General features: G+C 43.7%; 1 protein-coding gene across 1 annotated transcript in view; it reads left to right on the top strand.

Moving 5' to 3' along the window:
* Positions 1 to 7329: 7329 nt before the first annotated feature.
* ccdc85a (coiled-coil domain containing 85A) overlaps positions 7330 to 21590 on the top strand; it is a 42077-nt gene continuing 27816 nt past the window's right edge. The window contains exons 1-3 of the mRNA XM_046357866.1: positions 7330 to 7626; positions 7714 to 7962; positions 10574 to 11621. Of these exons, the coding sequence (XP_046213822.1) occupies positions 7732 to 7962; positions 10574 to 11621 (1279 nt within the window). The 5' untranslated portion in view covers positions 7330 to 7626; positions 7714 to 7731. The remainder of the gene's footprint in view (positions 7627 to 7713; positions 7963 to 10573; positions 11622 to 21590) is intronic.

Below are 21590 nucleotides of genomic sequence, written 5' to 3'. Positions count from 1 at the left end.
TCGCGAAGCTAAGGACCCTGGGACTAAACACCTCCCTCTGCAACTGGATCCTGGACTTCCTGACAGGCTGCCCCCAGGTGGTAAGGGTAGGTAACAACACATCCGCTACGCTGATCCTCAAAACGGGGGCCCCTCTGGGATACATGCTCAGTCCCCTCCTGTACTCCCTGTTCATTCATGACTGCCAGGTTCGACTCTAACACCATCATTAAGTTTTCCAATGACACAACAGATCACCGACAACAATAAGATAGCCTATAGGGAGGAGGTCAGAGACCTGGCCGTTTGGTGGCAGGACAATAAACTCTCCCTCAACGTGATCAAGACAAAGGAGATGATTGTGGTCTACTGGAAAAGGAGGACCGAGCACGTCCCCCTTTCTCATCGGCGGGGCTGTAGTGGAGCAGGTTGAGAGCTTCAAGTTCCTTGGTGTCCACACCACCAACAAACTAACATGGTCCGAGCACACCAAGACAGATGTGAAAGGACACGACAAAACCTATTCCCCCTCGGGAGACTGAAAAGATTTGGCATGTGTCCTCAGATCCTCAAAAGGTTCTACAGCTGCACCATCAAGAACATCCTGACAGGTTGCATCACTGCCTGCTATAGCAACTACTCGGCCTCCGACCACAATCCACTACAGAGGGTTGTGCGTATGGCCCAGGACATCACTGGGGCCAAGCTTCCTGCCATCCAGGACCTCTATACCAGGTGTTGTCAGAGGAAGGCCCTAAGACTCCAGCCACCCTAGTCATAGACTTTTCTCTCTGCTACGCATGGCAAGTGGCACCGAAGCGCCAAGTCTAGGTCCAAGAGGCTTCTAAACAGCTTCTACCCCCAAGCCATAAGACTCCTGAACATCTAATCCCCCTCTCCCCTTTCCCCCCCCTGCTGCTACTCTCTGTTATTATCTATGCATAGTCACTTTAAAACTCTACCTACATATGCATATTACCTCAATTACCTCAACTAACCGGGCACATTGACCAGTGCCCCTGCACATTGACTCTGTACCCTCTGTATATAGCCTCACTATTGTTACTTAAAAATAAATAAAAGGTCGTTTTTTCATTTGTAGTTTTTTAAACTGCATTGTTGGTTTGAGATTGTAAGTAAGAATTTCACTGTAAGGTATTCGGCGCTGTTGTATTCGGCGCATGTGACAAATACAATTTTATTTCATTTAATAGCTGCACAGAGACGGCAACCAGGCTACTCTTGACCTATATTATATAGCTTAACAATAGCTATTCATTCTATGGTCTCCTTTTTTATTCTTTCTATTGTTGTTAGGTCATTTGAATTGTAGGTTAAGTCTGTCACACTGATGACTAGGTAGGTGTTGGCGGTAGACCTGTACTAAAACTTTTGTTTACAGTAAATCTACCTGTTCCTTTTCTTTGCTTACATTTGGCACCTGCACTTTTGGACAGTGGTAAATAAAATCATCCACTCCTCAACACACCTTACTTCCTGCTTTGTTCCTGCCATGAAGACCACCTCTCTGTCCACAACACTATGTTGTAGCGTTCATTAGTGAGTTATTGGGCTCAAATAGTCATGATGAGTGGTCAAAATCTGCCCAGTCACGGTATCAGAGCTAATTTTAGTGGTCATTAGAGCAACTAAATATCTTCTAATATGGCAGAGTAGTCATGGAAAATCTGAGACAAAGGGCAGAAAAAGCTGGAACATTAGTTGGCCTACATTTTGGGAGGCAACCTGTCTGTCTTGAGTAACGGTTTCCAACCTTTTCCGTTCAGAGGCTCACCAATTCACTGTCAACAGCTCTCGAGGACCTCCATTACCAAAGTCGCATCATTTATTTACATAAAATATCTTGGCAGCTACATTTTTTCAATGAACAATAAATGCAGATAGTTGACTGTCATTACAGTTTCAGTTTGAAGCGATTGTATTATTTGTGTAGTTGGCTATCTCTTCTGAACAGTGAGATATAAAATATTTTATGCCATTTGAAATCGCACATCATTAGCTCATTGTTGTGGATATATTCCCCCCCAAATCACTAGGAAACAGCTTAAACAAATGCAAATGCAGCTACTTTGCTGTTATTCTGGGTACACTGTTTGACGTGACTGTGTTAGCCAAAGTTGTCTAGCTAGCAAGCAAGGGAGAAGAACATTGCCAGCCATCATGGCAACGTAACATTTAGAACAAACAACTGGGTCGTGTCCATAGATTTAGAACACAATGACTTAATGACTGGGTCTCTTCTCTAGCAACCGAGCCGGCTTGGGTGCTAACCCTAGATTTGTGTCGGGACTATATCTCGTGGAAGGATGAAATGGTATGAATAAATTCATCAAAAGAACGTTAATGAAAATATGTAAATTATTATTTGAATATGTTGGTAACCTTGGTATAAAAGTGATAATGCCGTCGAAGCCAGTGTTTGGAGGATATATTGGCAAGGTTTTAGGGCCCTCAACTTCATCTCAGGCCTAACAACACCTGTGCCACTATATTCTCCAAATACCGTTTTTTTCTGGCATTATTACTAAAGTAAGTCATTAGGAGTTAGTAAATCCGAATAATGAGATTCTAAGTCACAATTATCAGATTGTAAGTGTCACGTTGTCTTAAGATTCGAGACAAGCTCAGGAATACAAAATAGTAAAAAATAATAAAAAATCTCCACCCAAACAAAGGGCGAGGTGTAAACCTCTAAATAATACATGGGACGAGACCCATAAAACAAGTGCACAATAACACGCAGCATGGAAGCCGATACAATAGCACAGATACTCACAGGACCAACGGACATGGTAACAATAACCGACAAGGACAATGGGGAACAGAGGGCATATACAGTTGAAGTCGGAAGTTTAAATAGATTTAGGTTGGAGTCATTAATAGTCGTTTTTCAACCACCCCACAAATTTCTTGTTAACAAACTATAGTTTTGGCAAGTCAGTTAGGACATCTTCTTTGTGCATCTGTCTGCAATTGTTTGCAGACAGATTATTTCACTTATAATATATGCCATTTAGCAGACGCTTTTATCCAAAGCGACTTACAGTCATGTGTGCATACATTCTACGTATGGGTGGTCCCGGGGATCGAACCCACTACCCTGGCGTTACAAGTGCCATGCTCTACCAACTGAGCTACAGAAGGACCACAACTTATAATTCACTGTATCACAATTCCAGTGTGTCTGAAGTTTACATACACTAAGTTGACTGTGCCTTTAAACAGCTTGGAAAATTCCAGAAAATTATGTTATGGCTTTAGAAGCTTCTGATAGGCTAATTGACTTCATTTGAGTGAATTGGAGGTGTACCTGTGGTTGTATTTCAAGGCCTACCTTCAATCTCAGTGCCTCTTTGCTTGACATCATGGGGAAATCAAAAGAAACCAGCCAAGACCTCAGAAAATAAATTGTAGACCTCCACAAGTCTGGTTTATCCGTGAGAGAAATTTCCAAACGCCTGAAGGTACCAAGTTCATCTGTACAAACAAGCGACCATCGTCCTGAAGCCCCGGTTGAACCTCCGGAAATAGTTGGCTTACCCCAGGAATCGCTGGACTGCTTTCACGGAGTTGAGGATGAGCCATGACCTGACTGCGCTGACGCGTTGCTCCTCCATCTCCACTCCATCCGTGGATATGCTGGAAAAACAAACACTTATCTTGATTTAACATATAGATCATGCTACAACAGTCTACCCAGCACAGACCTGACTAACGAGACATGCTGGGCGCGGTCAGCAGAATAGACCAAAGTCTATATAAACCACTACGCCCCATTCCAGCAAAGGCCTTGAGGACTGAAGGAGCATTAGACAGGCCAAAAGGCATTACGAGATATTCGTAATGGCCCGTTGTCGTGGAAAAGGACGTTTTCCATTTGTCGCCTGCACGAATGCACACCAGATAGTAGGCGCTCCTCCAGTGCAGTTTCGTAAAGTACTGCGCCCCATGTATTTGTTCGATGATGGTTGGGATGAGGATTAAAGGATAGCTGAATTTAACGGTGGCTTTATTCAGTGTTCGATCATCAATGCAGGGGTGCAGTCCCCCATCTTTCTTTTTAACAAAGAATAGTACCGGGAGGATCCGTGACAGAAAGTCGTTATTATAAGATAGTATGTCATAATTAGGAGATAGTAAGTCATAATTAGGAGATAGTATGTCATAATTAGGAGATAGTAAGTCATAAGTAGGAGATAGTACGTCATTATTAGGAGATAGTGAGACATTAAATATTCCTGCAGGTCGACCCCTTTTAAAGGGGGAATTTTTATGTCTCTGGATACAGACACACACACACACACACACACACACACACACACACACACACACACACACACACACACACACACACACACACACACACACACACACACACACACACACACACACACACACACACACACACACACACACACACACACACACACACCTGTGATTCATGTGATACAGTTTGCATAAACATATCTCATAATAATGGCGGGAACGAGCTTTCATATACAAAACCACATTCCTGTCACCCCCAAAAAGTATCTGATTAAGAGTTATGAGATAGTAAGTTATTATTATTATTAGATAGTAATTCATAATGGTGAGATATGTAAGTCATTATTATGAGATACTAAGTCCTAATTATGAGATTGTAAGTCATTATTATGAGATATGTTAGTCATAATTATGAGATAGTAAGTCTGGATCCTGGACATTGAACAGTCCTGCAGGTTGATCCCCAGTTTTAAAGTTGAATGGTCTTGAAACCTCTGATTTGGATCCCAAACAATAACAAAGATATATACTCTCTGATTAAGAGTTATGAGATAGTAAGTTATTATTATTATTAGATAGTAATTCATAATGGTGAGATATGTAAGTCATTATTATGAGATACTAAGTCCTAATTATGAGATTGTAAGTCAATAATTTAATTTGGTAAACAGCTGAGGAAGGGGGCAGTATAAATGTAACCACTCAAATAAACTCAGGAAAAAAAGAAATGTCCCTTTTCAGGACCCTGTCTTTCAAAGATAATTCGTAAAAATCCAAATAACTTCTCAGATCTTCATTGTAAAGGGTTTAAACACTGATTCCCATGCTTGTTCAATGAACCATAAACAATTAATGAACATACACCTGTGGACCGGTCGTTTAGACGCTAACAGCTTACAGATGGTAGGCAATTAAGGCCACACTTATGAAAACTTAGGACACTAAACAGGCCTTTCTACTTACTCTGAAACACACCATCTCCGTGAACGTGCCTTCATCTCCGTGAACGTGCCTTAGGCATGCTGCAAGGAGGCATGAGGACTGCAGATGTGGCCAGGGCAATACATTGCAATGTCTGGACTGTGAGACGCCTAAGACAGCGCTACAGGACAGACAGCTGAATGTCATCGCAGTGGCAGACCACGTGTAACAACACCTGCACAGGATCGGTACATCCGAACATCACACCTGTGGGACAGGTACAGGATGGCAACAACAACTGCCCAAGTTACACCAGGAACGCACAATCCCTCCATCAGTGCTCAGACTGTCCGCACGAGGCTGAGAGAGGCTAGACTGAGGGCTTGTAGGCCTTTTGTAAGGTAGGTCCTCACCAGACATCACCGGCAACAACGTCACCTATGGGCACAAACCTGCAATCACTGGACCAGACAGGACTGTCAAAAAGTGTCACTGACGAGTTACGATTTTGTCTCACCAGGGGTGATGGTCAGATTTGCATTTATTATCAGAGGAATGCGCGTTACACCTAGTCCTGCACTCTGAAATGGGATCGATTTGGAGGTGGAGGGTCCGTCATGGTCTGGGGCCGGTGTGTCACAGCATCATCGGACTGAGCTTGTTGTCATTGCAGGCAATCTCAACACTGTGCGTTACAGAGAAGACATCCTCCCCCCTCATGTGGTGCCCTTCCTGCATTCTCATCCTGACATGACCCTCCAGTATGACAATGCCACCAGCCATACTGCTCGTTCTGTGCGTGATTTCCTGCAAGACAGGAATGTCAGTGTTCTGCTATGGCCAGCGAATAGCCCAGATCTCAATCCCATTGAGCACGTCTGGGACCTGTTGGATCGGAGGGTGAGGGCTATGGACACCCCCCCCCCCAGAAATGTCCGGGAACTTGCAGGTGCCTTGGTGGAAAAGTGGGGTAACATCTCACAGCAAGTCTGTGGAACTTGTTCAGTTTATGTCTCAGCTGTTGAATATTGTTATGCTCATTCAAATATCTTTCAAATATTTACAAGTTAAGTTTGTTGAAAATAAACGCAGTTGACAGTGAGAGGACATTTCTTTTTTTGTCAAGTGTACATAGACGCAAGAACTCTCACTGTCACACCCTGATCTGTTTCACCTGTCTTGTGCTTGTCTCCACCTCCCTCCCCATTATCCCCTGTGCATTTATACTTGCGTTTTCTGTTTGTTGCCAGTTCGTCTTGTCCCGTTAAGTCCTACCAGCATGTTCCTGTGCTCTTATCTTTTTTTATTCTTAGTGTTCCCAGTTCTGACCTTTCTGTCTGTCCTGATCCTGCCTGCCGTCCTGTACCTGCCTGACTGATTTTGACTACGACCCTTTGCCTGCCTTGACTTACCTTTTGCCTGCCCCTTGTACTATCTAAAACTCTGAGACTCGCACTATCCACCCTCCTGTGTCTGCATCTGGGTCTTAGCCTGAGTCCTGAAACTCAGATATTGATGTGAGGACTGACCACCCATGAGATCAAAATGATATGTTTATATATAATTATATGATTTGAATCTCTCTCTCTCTCTCTCTCTCTCTCTCTCTCTCTCTCTCTCTCTCTCTCTCTCTCTCTCTCTCTCTCTCTCTCTCTCTCTCTCTCTCTCTCTCTCTCAATTCAGAATTACACTTGTAAGTGGGGCAGAAGCTCAATGTGTAATTGACTATATAATATGCATAAGGTTATCATTGAAAATTGAAGAGGGCCTGATGCTAAGGCAGGTAGCCTAGTGGTCAAGGTCACGGGTTCAAATCCCTGAACGACTGGGTGAAAAGCACTTAACCCTAATTGCTAATGAAATTCGCTTTGGATAAGAGTGTCTGCTAAATGAAAATTCAACGTGCACATTGGATTAATGTGATACAGATCACCTTTCCTCTTTTTTTGGTGGCAGGAAGAGCTTCCATAGTAGACATTTTTATGCCGACCAATATCTTCACAGGGTTTTCAAAACCTGATGAATACAGTTTTGTGCAAAATCTATTGGTTTACAAGGATAAAATCCTGCAGCAGATGGCGCAAGAAGACAACGCGTCCTTGCCATTCAACCCCTGAGGGAGAAAGAGAGAGAGAGAGAGAGAGAGAGAGAGAGAGAGAGAGAGAGAGAGAGAGAGCACCGTTGCTTCTCGAGATGCATCTACAGCCACTACTTCTCCCTTCTGGCCGAAGCGCAGGAGCAGGAGAGCCATAGGCAAAGGCTTTATGTGCAGCAGGCATGCCCAGAAACAGCCCACGAGCCGGCGATGGGCTCTCCAGAAGAGACCGCGTGCGGACTACTTTGAGAAAGGCGGGAATATAGGAGAGCGCTGCTTGTCTTGAATAGCTTTAAAATGGGCGTTCGATAAATCTGGACGTTAGATAAAGAGTGTACATTTGGGTAAGTGCAGGTGAGGAGTTACGTTTGGGTGGCTTTTGCATTGAATTAGTAGGTTACCGTCGTAGTGTTATCTTCTCATTCGAGTAGGCTAGCCTAAATTCAACGATGGAGAAGGGGACGCAGCCCCAGCTGATGGCCAAGAGCGCAGAGAGTCCAGCGGAGGAACTCTCCAAGATAAGCGACGAGGAGCTGGTGAAGTGGAGGAAAGAGGAGCTGGTGAGGCGGTTACGGAGGGCAGAAGCCGAGAAGATGGGCGTCATGCTTGACCACGGAAATTTGATCCGGGAGGTGAACCGGCGACTCCAGCAGCACCTGACAGAGATCCGGGGTTTGAAGGTGAGGCAGGTGTGATGTTGATAATGCTGGACGCACAAGTTTGCGCACTGCTCTATGGATGTCTGATGGATTCCTGATGAAAAAAGCCATGGTCTAATTATTATTATCATTCATGCGTTAAAAAAGCTGTAATTTACCACTGCAAACTCCTTAAAAATAACAACGGTAGGTGGTTTGAATGTAGCAAGGTAGTCTTCAAGTGGTTTACATAATTCAACCCAATGGACCACTTGTTGCTTGTATGCTTATCATAAGAGCTGGAACTGCTGAAGATATGGAGTAGCCCTTCCTGCAGTCGAAATGACGTGTCCCCATGGGTGGAATGTTATTCAGATTTTTTAAATAATAAATACATATTATTTAAAAATAATAATAATAATCCTGTGTTTCTATGTCAAATTGGTTTTGTTATATTTCAATCTTCTGTGATGGACAGTTGAAGTCGAAGTTTACATACACCTTAGCCAAATAAATTTTAACTCCGTTTTTCAGAATTCCTGACATTTAATCCTAGGAAAGATTCCCTGTCTTATGTCAGTTTGGCTCACCACTTTATTTTAAGAATATGAAATGTCAGAATAATAGTAGAGAGAATGATTTATTTCAGATTTGATTTCTTTCAACACATTACCAGTGGGTCTGAAGTTTACATACACTCAATTAGTATTTGGTAGCATTGCCTTTTAAATGGTTGAACTTGGGTCAAACGTTTTGGGTATCCTTCCACAAGCTTCCCACAATAAGTTGAGTGAATTTTGGCCCATTCCTCCTGACAGTGCCGGTGTAATGGAGTTAGGTTTGTAGGCCTCCTTGCTCTCACATGCTTTTACAGTACTACCCACACATTTTCTATGGAATTGAGGTCAGGGCTTTGTGATGGCCACTCCAATACCTTGGCTTTGTTGTCCTTAAGCTATTTTGCTACAACTTTGGAAGTACGCTTAGGGTCATTGTCCATTTGGAAGACCCATTTGCGACCAAGCTATAACTTCCAGACTGATGTCTTGAGATGTTGCTTCAATATATCCACATAATTGGCCCTACCTCATGATGCCATCTCTTTTGTAAAGTGCACCAGTCCCTCCTGCAGCAAAGCACCCCCACAACATGATGCTGCCACCCCTGTGCTTCACGGTTGGGATGTTGTTCTTAGGCTTGCAAGCCTCCCCCTTTTTCCTCCAAAAATTATGGCCAAACAGTTCCATTTTTGTTTCATCAGACCAGAGGACATTTTCCCCAAAAGTACGATCTTTGTCAGTTGCAAACCATAGTCTGGCTTTTCTTATGAAGGTTTTGGAGCAGTGGCTTCTTCCTTGCTGAGCGGCCTTTCAGGTTATGTCGATATAGGACTTGTTTTACCATGGATATAGATACTTTTGCACCTGTTTCCTCCAGCATCTTCCACTAACACTGAGTGGCTGCTGCCAACACACTGTCATTGACACTGACCCAACTCCAGCCATTTTAATAATGGGAATTGATGGGAAATGATATAAATATATCACTAGCCACTTTAAACAATGCTACCTTATATAATGTTACTTACCCTACATTATTAATCTCATATGCATATGTATATACTGTACTCTACATCATCGACTGCATCCTTATGTAACACATGTATCACTAGCCACTTTAACTATGTCACTTTGTTTACTTTGTCTACACACTCATCTCATATGTATATACTGTACTCGATACCATCTACTGTATGCTGCTCTGTACCATCACTCATTCATATATCCTTATGTACATGTTCCTTATCCCCTTACACTGTGTATAAGACAGTAGTTTTGGAATTGTTAGTTAGATTACTTGTTGGTTATCACTGCATTGTCGGAACTAGAAGCACAAGCATTACGCTACACTCGCATTAACATCTGCTAACCATGTGTATGTGACAAATAAAATTTGATTTGATTTGGTCCTTTGTTGTTGTTCTGGGATTGATTTGCACTTTTTGTATGAAAGTACGTTCATCTCTAGTAGACAGAACGCGTCTCCTTCCTGAGCGGTATGACGGCTGCGTGGTCCCATGGTGTTTATACTTGCGTACTATTATTTGTACAGATGAACGTGGTACCTTCAGGCATTTGGAAATTGCTCCCAAGGATGAACCAGACTTGTGGAGGTCTACAATTCATACAATTCAAGACTGAGGTCTTGGCTGATTTCATATGACTTCCCCATGATGTCAAGCAAAGAGGGGTAGGCCTAGAAGTACACCTCTAATTAACTCAAATTATGTCAATTAGCCTATCAGAAGCTTCTAATGCCATGACATTATTTTCTGGAATTTTCCAAGCTGTTTAAAGGCACAGTCAACTTAGTGTATGTACATTTCTGACCCACTGGAATTGTGATACAGTGAATTATAAGTGAAATAATCTGTCTGTAATTTTTTGAAAAATTACTTGTGTCATGCACAAAGTAGATGTCATAACCGATTTGTCAAAACTATAGTTTGTTAACAGGTAGTTTGTGGAGTGGTTGAAAAACGTGTTTTAATGACTCCACCTAAGTGTATGTAAACTTCCGACTTCAACTGCATCACCTCCTCTGTGCTTGCTCCTGTGTGTGTGTGTGTGTGTGTGTGTGTGTGTGTATCCAGGACGTGAACCAGAAGTTGCAGGAGGATAACCAAGAGCTGCGGGACCTGTGCTGTTTCCTTGATGACGACCGTCAGAAGGGCAAGCGTGTGTCTCGGGAGTGGCAGCGCCTGGGACGCTACAGCGCTGGCCTCATGAGAAAAGAGGTGTCCCTTTACCTGCACAAACTGAAGGAGCTCGAGCAGCGCCAGGGAGAGGTGATCAGAGAGAACCTGGAGCTCAAGGAGCTGTGTATCCTAATGGACGAGGAGAGAGGAGAAGGGGGAGGAGCAGTGCTGGGTGCAGGGTGCAGAAGTTCCATCGACAGCCAGAGTAGTCTGTCTCAAACTGGGGGGGCTACAACGTGCCTGCTCCGAGACGTGGGGGATGGGAGCAGCAACTCCAGCGCGGGGAGCACGGACAACCCCGATCACCCCCATCAAAAGCCCCCTACCCAGGGTTCCGGGCTGGGCTCCAATCCTGGCTCTAACCATGACAAACCAGAGGGCCCAGGCCCAGAGTCTACAGGCCGTCGCCACAGCTCCACCCCAGACTACCACACCTTCCCACAGGCCTGCAGGCCCCGTGGAGGGTCCCTCACCAGCCCTGACCCCTGGGGCCTCCGGGGACCCTGCAGCCCAGACAAACACGGCAAATCCCCTACTAGACTGGAGGCCAAGGCTCAGTCCAAACCCAGCAGTGCTGACATGCTGGCCCAGAAACAGCTCTTGGGGGCTGGGCAAGGGCTAGGGCCAAACCAGGGTCCGGGTCAGCCAAGTCCAGACCTCTCACAGAGACACAGGGGTAATCCGGTCGTGGTTGGGGCTGGATGTGGGAGCCCTGAGGCCAAACAGGCACTGCCGGGGACACCAGAGCACCTGAGGAAGGGTCGGGTGATAGTGGGGAGCCCTGAAGTGTTACGACACCAGAACCTCCACCACAGCCCCAGTTCAGAGCACGGGAAGGGGAGGTACAGCAGCAGCCCCCCAGCAGGCAGGGAGGGGGTACAGAGGAGGACCACTGGAGACGAGTTGTCCCCTCACCACCGCAGCATCTACAACGGCATGAACGGTGCGTTTTTTGTTCAGAATAGTCATAATGTTTTATTTGATTATTTATCAGGGGAAATACTGTGTGTAGCTGAGGTGGATCAGGGAACGATATCTGTGGGTTGAGTCTTTTCCAATAACACTGTCTGAGACATACAGTAAACACTTGTGCTAATACCTAGGCTTTAGCTGAGTGGGCTAACACAGTCTTTAGGTGTGCAGACATTATGGGTTAGCACACCCAGTAGCCTTCCAGGACCACTGTATATGACTAGAACACTCATATAAGCAGATCTAACACAATTGACTGTGTAATGTGTTTAGCAGCCAATTGGGAGGTTGGGGCTATGGCAGGTTCAGTTACTGTGGTATCACCTATGTGGTTCAGCTGCAGTTATGGTGTTAGCCAAGCAGCAGTGATGTCACCGCTCTGTGGGATTCTCTCTCTGTGGGTCACATGGGGTTGTGGTGGTGGGGGTGGTATTTGTGCGTGTGTGTGAATGGATGGATGGATGGTGGAGGGCATATGATGTAACACTCCCCAGGGTGTCTGAAGTCAACACAGGTAACACAGCTGTGTGCTTTCAGGGCCGTGATTCAGGCAACACACACACGCGTACGCACACACATATGTGCCACTCAGCACAGCAGGGTCCTGTCTTCTTGGTTCATTATTATTATTAGCAGCATCTTTTAGTTATTTTTACCCACAGTTCCAAGGGCATGTGTGTGTGTGTGTGTGTGTGTGTGTGTGTGTGTGTGTGTGTGTGTGTGTGTGTGTGTGTGTGTGTGTGTGTGTGTGTGTGTGTGTGTGTGTGTGTGTGTGTGTGTGTGTGTGTGTGTGTGTGTGTGTGTGTGTATAAGAGTTCAGGGAGTCTACTGTCTTGGATAAACATGGAGAGGGAGTCTATCAGTAAGGGTCTCCACTTAGTTAAATATAAGGCTTTCGTTTGACAGTTAAATAACATTAAATCAAATAGATTTTCTTAATAACCTTGACAAACGGTTCCTCTTTTAATAGTAAAAGTCTCTTTCATACCTAAAAAGATTTCTGGGAATCCATTTCAGTGACTGCATTGACTGAGGAACAGCTGAGTATGTATTCATAGATGCTCTGTCCCTTAGTAAGTATGCATTTATTAGGGAGAAATTACGTGAGTATGTTTTTCCATTTAAGAATGTGTGTGCACATGTTTGTGTGTGTGTGTGAGAGACAGAGAGAGAGAGTGTGTGTGTGTGCCTATGTTTGTATGTGTGTGTACCTGCAGCCCTGAGATCTAAAGATTAGTGTGGAGTGCTGAGTGGATCCTCTGTGTAAGGCCATGAGAATGAGTCCTGGTTGTGAGCAGTTGGCCTGATGCGTCAGTTATCAAATAAAATACAATTGCATTTGTCACATGCGCCAAACACCTTACGTTGAAATGCTTACTTACAAGCCCTTAACCAGCATTACAGTTGTAAGAAAAAGTAAATAATAAGAAAAAGTAACAAAGTAACAAATACAGGGGGTACTGGTACAGAGGGGGGGGGGGTGCAAAAAGTCTCGGTAGCCATTTGATTAGCTGTTCAGGAGTCTTATGGCTTGGGGGTTGAGAAGCCTGTTGGTCCTAGACTTGGCGCTCCGGTATCGCTTGCCGTGCGGTAGCAGAGAGGACAGTCTATCACTAGGGTGGTGATGTACTGCACCGTACGCGCTACCCTCTAGTGCATTGCGGTCAGAGGCCGAGCAGTTGCCATATCAGGCAGTGATGCAAAGAAATCAGGATGCTCTCGATGGTGCAGCTGTAGAACTTCTTGAGGATCTGACGACACATGTCAAATCTTTTCAGTCTCCGAGGGGGAATAGGCACCACACGGCCAGATCTCACCGTTGTCGTTGATCAGGCCTACAGATGTGTCATCAGAAAACTTAATGATTGTGTTGGAGTCGTGCCTAGCTGTGCAGTCATGAGTGAACAGGGAGTACAGGAGGAGACTGAGCACGTACCCCTGAGGGGCCCCTGTGTTAAGGATCAACGTAGCGGATGTGTTGTACCTACCCTTACCACCTGGGGGCGGCCCGTCAGGAAGTCCAGGATCCAGTTGCAGAGGGAGGTGTTTAGTCCCAGGGTCCTTAGCTTAGTGATGAACTTTGAGGGTACTATGGTGTTGAACGCTGAGCTGTAGTCAATTAATATAATTCTCACATAGATGTCCATGTGGGAAAGGGCAGTGTGGAGTGCAATAGAGATTGCATCATCTGTTGGGGCGGTATGCTTATTGGAGTGTGTCTAGAGTTTCTGGGATAATGGTGTTGATGTGAGCCATGACCAGCCTTTAAAAGCACTTCATGGCTACAGACGTGAGTGCTACGGGTCGGTAATCATTTCGGCAGGTTACCTTAGTGTTCTTGGGCACAGGGACTATGGTGGTCTGCTTGAAACATGTTGGTATTACAGACTCAGACAGGGAGAGGTTGAAAATATCAGTGAAGACACCTGCCATTTGGTCAGCGCATGCTCGGAGTACACGTCCTGGTAATCTGTCTGGCCCTGTTGACCTGTTTAAAGGTCTTACTCACACCGGCTGTTGAGAGCGTGATCAGTTGTCTGGAACAGCTGATGCTCTCATGCGTGTTTCAGTGTTACTTGCCTCGAAGCCAGCATATCACCACAACACTACACTCTCATTTACATACTAGCCTACTCAGTAGGAAAAACACTCTAGATACATAATGTGGACTGGGGTGATTCTGTTTTTGGGTGATGTAGTTGCTACCTTATTCAAAGATCTAAAGAAGTACTATTTAGGATCCAGTATTGATGAGAGGATTGATTATTGGAGGCATGTTGAAAAGTGGGCCTGTGGTACTGTGCACAGTTTATTATAAGGCTTTAGAACACACATCACTGTCAGAACGAGGTGTACAGTACAGTATGATCAAATCATACACAGATTGTCAGATGTTATTGCAGGTGCAGAGAAATGTTTGTGTTTCTAGCTCCAACAGTGCAGTAATACCTGGCAATAATAAAATAAACGATACACACCTAATGCAGAAAAAAATCATTAAGAAATTAAGAAATATCAGAATGCGCAATGTCAGAGACCGGAATATTAATATATATACATACAGTGCATTTTGAAAGTATTCAGATCCCTTGACTTTTTTCACATTTTGTTACATTACAGCCGTATTCTTTTCCCCTCTCATTAATCGACACACAATACCCTATAATGACAAAGCAAAAACAGTTATTTAGAAAAAATTTTTTTTAGAGAAAGCTGGCCTGATTGGTAGAGTCCTGCAGAGATGGTTGTCCTTCTGGAAGGTTTCCCCGGACAATTCCTCATGGCTTGGTCTGACATGCACTGTCAGCTGTGGGACCTTATATCGACAGATGTGTGCCCTCCAATCAATTGAATTTACCACAGGTGGATTCCAGTCAAGTTGTAGAAACATCTCAAGGATGATCAATGGAAACAGGATGCACCTAAGCTCAATTTCGAGTCTCATAGCAAAGGGTCTGAATACTTATGTAAATAAGGCATTTCAGTTTTTTTCTTTTTAATACATTTGCAAAAATGTATACAAACCTGTTTTTCACTTAGTCATTATGGATTATTATGTGTAGATTGATGAGGGAAAACATATTTAATCAATTGGCTGTAACGTAACAAATTGTGGAAAAAGTCAAGGGGTCTGAATTATTTTGAAAATAAAAGTGTTGGTTCCATGTTTCATGAGCTGAAATGTTTCATGAGCTGAAATGAAAGTTCCCAGAAATGTTCAATATGCACAGAAAATATATTTCTCTCACATTTTGGGCAGAAATTGGTTTACATCCTTGTTAGTGAGCATTTCTCCTTTGCCAAGATAATCCATCCACCTGACAGTTGTGGCATATCAAGAAGCTGATTAAACAGCATGATCATTACATTGGTGCACCTTGTGATGGGGACAATAAAAGGCCACTCTAAAATGTGCAATTTTGTCACACAACACAGTGCCACAGATGTCTCAAGTTTTGAGGGAGCGTACAATTGTTATGCTGACTGCAGGAATGTCTACCAGGGCTGTTACCAGAGAATTTAATGTTAATTTCTCTACCAAAAGCTGCCTCCAACATCGTTTTAAAGAATTTGGCAGCACGTCCAACTGGCCACACAACCACAGACCACGTGTAACCACGCCAGCCCAGGACCTTCACAACCGGCTTTAAAGTCATGTTCTCTGAACGGTCAGAGAACGATAAGAAACAATGTTCTTCTGTGGGAATTTCGGAAGTTCAGCATAATGTTTTCTACAGGTTTATACATGGTTCTATTTCATGTAAAGTTCTCAGAACGTTCAGAGAACGTTAAGTAACAATGTTCTTCTATGGGAATTTCAATACTTCAGCAAATCGTTTTCTGCAGTTTTCCTTATGGTTATATCTAAAGTCATGTTCTCAGAACATTAAGAAGACATTCCATAAAAAAACAAGAAAACATTAGTAACATTCAAAGAACGTTCTAAGAATGTTATTTAAAAACATACATTCCGTTCTCAGCGCCAACAAAACTTTCTCTATGTTGTGTGTTCAGGTGTGTTGGCCGTTCCACTAATTGGAAACACATGGTTCTTAAAGAGTGCTCGTTTTCTTTGAAATTGGGTCAGCTTTGTATGAGTAAAAAAAAAAAAACATGGCATGCTACTTCCATTCTGGTGGTGCAGTGGACTTGGACAAATTCCATGGATAGAGAACAGAAGATCATGGTTTTGAATCTCACTGTCGCTGTGCCACAATAAAAAAAAAAAACGCTTGTATGATTATTGCCTGAGCAAATTCATTTCCATGTGTCCTATCTATGCTTGGAGTTCAAAACAGTTAATCTAAACTAAGCTAGCAGTGTTATTAAAAGTCTTATTGAAACATGTTCTCAGAACATTATTTAATTACCTTCAAATAACCTTGAATTTTAGTTCTCACAACATTAATAAAACCTCTCAGGGAACCATTGTAAAACGTTCTCAGAACCTCCCTGCAACTTAAAAATGTATGTTCCCAGAACAGGTCAAATTATCATGTCTGTTTTCAGAACATTTAAAAAACGTTCAGTTTTAACGGACAGAAAATATATTGTTTCATTCCCAGAACGAATGGGTACCTAAAAATGTACGTTCCCACAATGTGCTAGCTGGGCACTCACTCTCTTCACTTCCTCCTCTCTCTCTTTCTCTTTTTCTGTTAATTCCTTTGCCTCATTCTTTCTCTCAGCCTCTCCATTTCTCTGCTCCCTCCCTCCCTGCTGTTGAAGCTGAGTTTATTGGGAAATGAATGTCTCCGTCTAGTGCTCATTCACCCTTTTGACACCATGAGCTAACGAGTGGAGAACAGTCTACAGGAGCTGACACCGCCTAGCACTGCTCTCCCTCCCCCTTCTCTCTCTATCCTCCTGCCTCTCTCTCTCTGTTTATCACTTTCTTTCATCCACCCTCTTGCTCCACTCACCCCATAGTCTCGCAGTCTCCAAATCACCCTACCTCTCTCTGCCTCCCAACGCCTTCTCTTTCTTCCCCTCTGCATCCCACTCTTTCTGTCTCCATCCCTCTGTTAATGTTGCAGAACCAATTAGGCTAACACATACTGTGGTCTGGTCTGTTGGTCTGAGGATTATAGGCACATAGAGGCACCAGTTATCTAGTTAACCCCTCACTGTTGGTGCTGGTGTCGTGTGTACGCCTGTGCCCTCTCGGTTCTGTGCCAGTTCTATCTGTACCTGTATCTGCTTGTGCCTTACTGGTGTTTTGCCATTGTATGTGTTTGTGACAATCCTGTTCACTATGTCTGTGTGCAGTGTGCGCGCCTTGTGTTGTACTCTATCAAATTGAATTCAGTTTTTACTGGCATGACTGTAAATATTTGACCGGCATTAAATAACATGGTTAATCACAGAATAATAGAGGGTAAGAATAATGTATTAAAGTGTCACTCCACAATGATACAATAATTGACAGTACAAAATACAGTTGAAAAAAAACACATTGTGGACCACTCAAATAGAGTTTTGAGACACAAAATAAATATTTACATTTAACATTTACATTTAAGTCATTTAGCAGACGCTCTTATCCAGAGCGACTTACAAATTGGTGCATTCACCTTATGACATCCAGTGGAACAGCCACTTTACAATAGTGCATCTAAATATTTTAAGGGGGGTGAGAAGGATTACTTTATCCTATCCTAGGTATTCCTTAAAGAGGTGGGGTTTCAGGTGTCTCCGGAAAGTGGTGATTGACTCCGCTGTCCTGGCGTCGTGAGGGAGTTTGTTCCACCATTGGGGAGCCAGAGCAGCGAACAGTTTTGACTGGGCTGAGCGGGAACTGTACTTCCTCAGTGGTAGGGAGGCGAGCAGGCCAGAGGTGGATGAACGCAGTGCCCTTATTTGGGTGTAGGGCCTGATCAGAGCCTGGAGGTACTGAGGTGCCGTTCCCCTCACAGCTCCGTAGGCAAGCACCATGGTCTTGTAGCGGATGCGAGCTTCAACTGGAAGCCAGTGGAGAGAGCGGAGGAGCGGGTTGACGTGAGAGAACTTGGGAAGGTTGAACACCAGACGGGCTGCGGCGTTCTGGATGAGTTGTAGGGGTTTAATGGCACAGGCAGGGAGCCCAGCCAACAGCGAGTTGCAGTAATCCAGACGGGAGATGACAAGTGCCTGGATTAGGACCTGCGCCGCTTCCTGTGTGAGGCAGGGTCACTCTGCGGATGTTGTAGAGCATGAACCTACAGGAACGGGCCACCGCCTTGATGTTAGTTGAGAACGACAGGGTGTTGTCCAGGATCACGCCAAGGTTCTTAGCGCTCTGGGAGGAGGACACAATGGAGTTGTCAACCATGATGGCGAGATCATGGAACGGGCAGTCCTACCCCGGGAGGAAGAGCAGCTCCGTCTTGCCGAAGTTCAGCTTGAGGTGGTGATCCGTCATCCCACACTGATATGTCTGCCAGACATGCAGAGATGCGATTCGCCACCTGGTCATCAGAAGGGGGAAAGGAGAAGATTAATTGTGTGTCGTCTGCATAGCAATGATAGGAGAGACCATGTGAGGTTATGACAGAGCCAAGTGACTTGGTGTATAGCGAGAATAGGAGAAGGCCTAGAACAGAGCCCTGGGGGACACCAGTGGTGAGAGCGCATGGTGAGGAGACAGATTCTCGCCACGCCACCTGGTAGGAGCGACCTGTCAGGTAGGACGCAATCCAAGCGTGGGCCGCGCCGGAGATGCCCAACTCGGAGAGGGTGGAGAGGAGGATCTGATGGTTCACAGTATCGAAGGCAGCCGATAGGTCTAGAAGGATGAGAGCAGAGGAGAGAGAGTTAGCTTTAATATCATAGTCCTTTGGCGTCATCTATAATACATCACCTCATATATACATTATTGGTATCAGTTATTATACATTAGGTCATGTATACAGTGTATGCATCAACAAAAAACGAAGACTGTAGATAAAATGACATTTATGCACTTATAAATAAATGCACAATCAGCAATTAAGGAATGCTTTATCAAAATGTTCAAAAAACTGGTAAATTGCTCCCTGTCTCTATGGTTTCCATGAGCTCTAGCCTAACCCTTTCTGTGTGTCTGTTCTCTCTCTGGTCTCCCTCTGTCCTGCCTGCTACTTCTCTGCTCTTCTCCTTTGCACCTGCATCAAAGTTCAGCAATGTCATGTGTCTTCCAAAGAACCAACCGTACATGTACATCAGTGGAGGCTGGTTTAGAGGAGCTATACTGGCTGATTGTAATGACTGGAATGGAATTCATTGAATGGAGTCGAACATGTGGTTTCCATTATGTTTGATGTGTTTGATACCGTTCCATCTATTCCATTCCAGCCATTTCAATTCTCCTAAAACTCCTCCCACCAGCCTCCTTTGATGTACATTCAGCATGGCAGTATGTGCTGTAGTCTAAGGCATGGGTAAATCCAGGGATGAAAGTTGATTTAATTTCTTACCAGTAAGGGACTCCCTATGTGTGCAAAAAACATTTATTAAAGCCTGGGTGTAATCATAGAATCACGTATAGAATCCCTATTCATTTAATATGATCTTTGTGGGCCTAGTAGGCCTAGTAAAGATTTTGTCACATACAGTTGAAGTCAGAAGTTTACATACACCTCAACCAAATACATTTATACTCAGTTTCACAATTCCTGACATTTAATCCTAGTAAAGATTCTGTGTCTTAGGTCAGTTAGGATCACCACTTGATTTTAAGAATGTGAAATGTCAGAATAATAGTAGAGATAATTATTTATTTCAGCTTTTATTTATTTCATCACATTCCCAGTGGGTCAGAAGTTTACATACACTCAATTAGTATTTGGTAGCACTGCCTTGAAATTGTTTAACTTGGGTCAAACATTCTGCCCACAAAATTTCTATAGGATTGAGGTCAGGGTTTTGTGATGGCCACTCCAATACCTTGACTTTATTGTCCTTACAACTTTGGAAGGATGTTTTTGGGTCATTGTCCATTTGGAAGACCCATTTGCGACCAAGCTTTAACTTCCTGACTGATGTCTTGATATGTTGCTTCCACATAATTGTCCTGCCTCGTCACAAGGTCCTTTGCTGTTGTTCTGGGATTGATTTACAATGTTCGCACCAAAGTACATTCATCTCTAGGAGACAGAACGCGTCTCCTTCCTGAGCGGTATGACGGCTGCGTGGTGCCATGGTGTTTATACTTGTGTACTATTGTTTGTACAGATGAACGTGGTACCTTCAGGCATTTGAAAATTGCTCCCAAGGATGAACCAGACTTGTAGAGGTCTACAATTTATTTTCTGAGGTCTTGGCTGATTTCTTTTGATTTTCCCATGATGTCAAGCAAAGAGGCACTGAGTTTGAAGGTAGGCATTGAAATACATCCACAGGTACACCTCCAGTTGACTCAAGTTATGTAAATTAAGCCATAACATAATTTTCTGAAATGTTCCAAGCTGTTTAAAGTCATAGTCAGCTTAGTGTATGTAAACTTCTGACCCACTGGAATTGTGATACAGTGAATTATAAGTGAAATAATCTGTCTGTAAACAATTGTTGGAAAAATGACTTGTGTCATGCACAAAGTAGATGTCCTACCCGACTTGCCAAAATTATAGTTTGTTAACAAGTAGTTTGTGGAGTGGTTGAAAAACAAGTTTTAATGAGTCCAACCTAAGTGTATGTAAACTGCCGACTTCAACTTTAGCTATTAACATGTATTATCTTTTAATGTAGAATAAACACAACCAGTGATGTTTTCATCTGATTGTTCAAACAATCACTTAAAAAAAGCGCTCCTGTAAGCTACCCATTCATGTTCGTCCATTCACAAAATAATTCCAGCATCCAAACAGTGCACTGTGCACCCACAATTTGATGAATGGAAACAATACTTTTTTTAGAAAACACCTAAACTTGTATTATGCTGACATTCTGTGATTTTCATAAGGCCTACACCTAGCCTGATGTCCGCGTGCGTCTTGGTATCAGCCACTCATCTCCACCTTGGCAAAATGTAAGTGTTCTCGTCAAACCAACTCAATTTGGAGTGTATACTGTGGCTGACATGTGGTAATGTTAAATAATGTTATATATAGTTTTCTTGGCATTTTGTGTTAATTATCGTGATAGGCTCATGTTTTACCGGTACGGCGTACTCCCAATATTTACTTTGCCGGGACGCTATACTGGCTTACTTTCAACCCTGGATAAATCTTTATTATAACAGAAGAGTGGTCACCTTAACAAACTATGGTCATTAAGGCCTAGTGTGTTCAATAATTGAGAAAGCCAGTAGTCAGTAAACATTTCAGAAAGGTAAGAGTTTCTATCAACCAGTTTGTAATGCATTGTAGATGCTTTATGGACATCAGTTGGCCCTGTGCATGTCAGATAATCACTTTGTTCCTTCAGAGAGGGTGGTGAGGTAACCAGGACTGCTTCTAGGGGGCTTCAACCTTGATCCTAGTGA

The sequence above is a fragment of the Oncorhynchus gorbuscha genome, linkage group LG08 (genome assembly GCF_021184085.1).
Source record: "Oncorhynchus gorbuscha isolate QuinsamMale2020 ecotype Even-year linkage group LG08, OgorEven_v1.0, whole genome shotgun sequence".
Classification (NCBI taxonomy): Eukaryota; Metazoa; Chordata; class Actinopteri; order Salmoniformes; family Salmonidae; genus Oncorhynchus; species Oncorhynchus gorbuscha.
The sequence above is the reverse complement of the archived record's forward strand: the minus strand, read 5'-3'. Positions and strand labels throughout refer to the sequence as shown.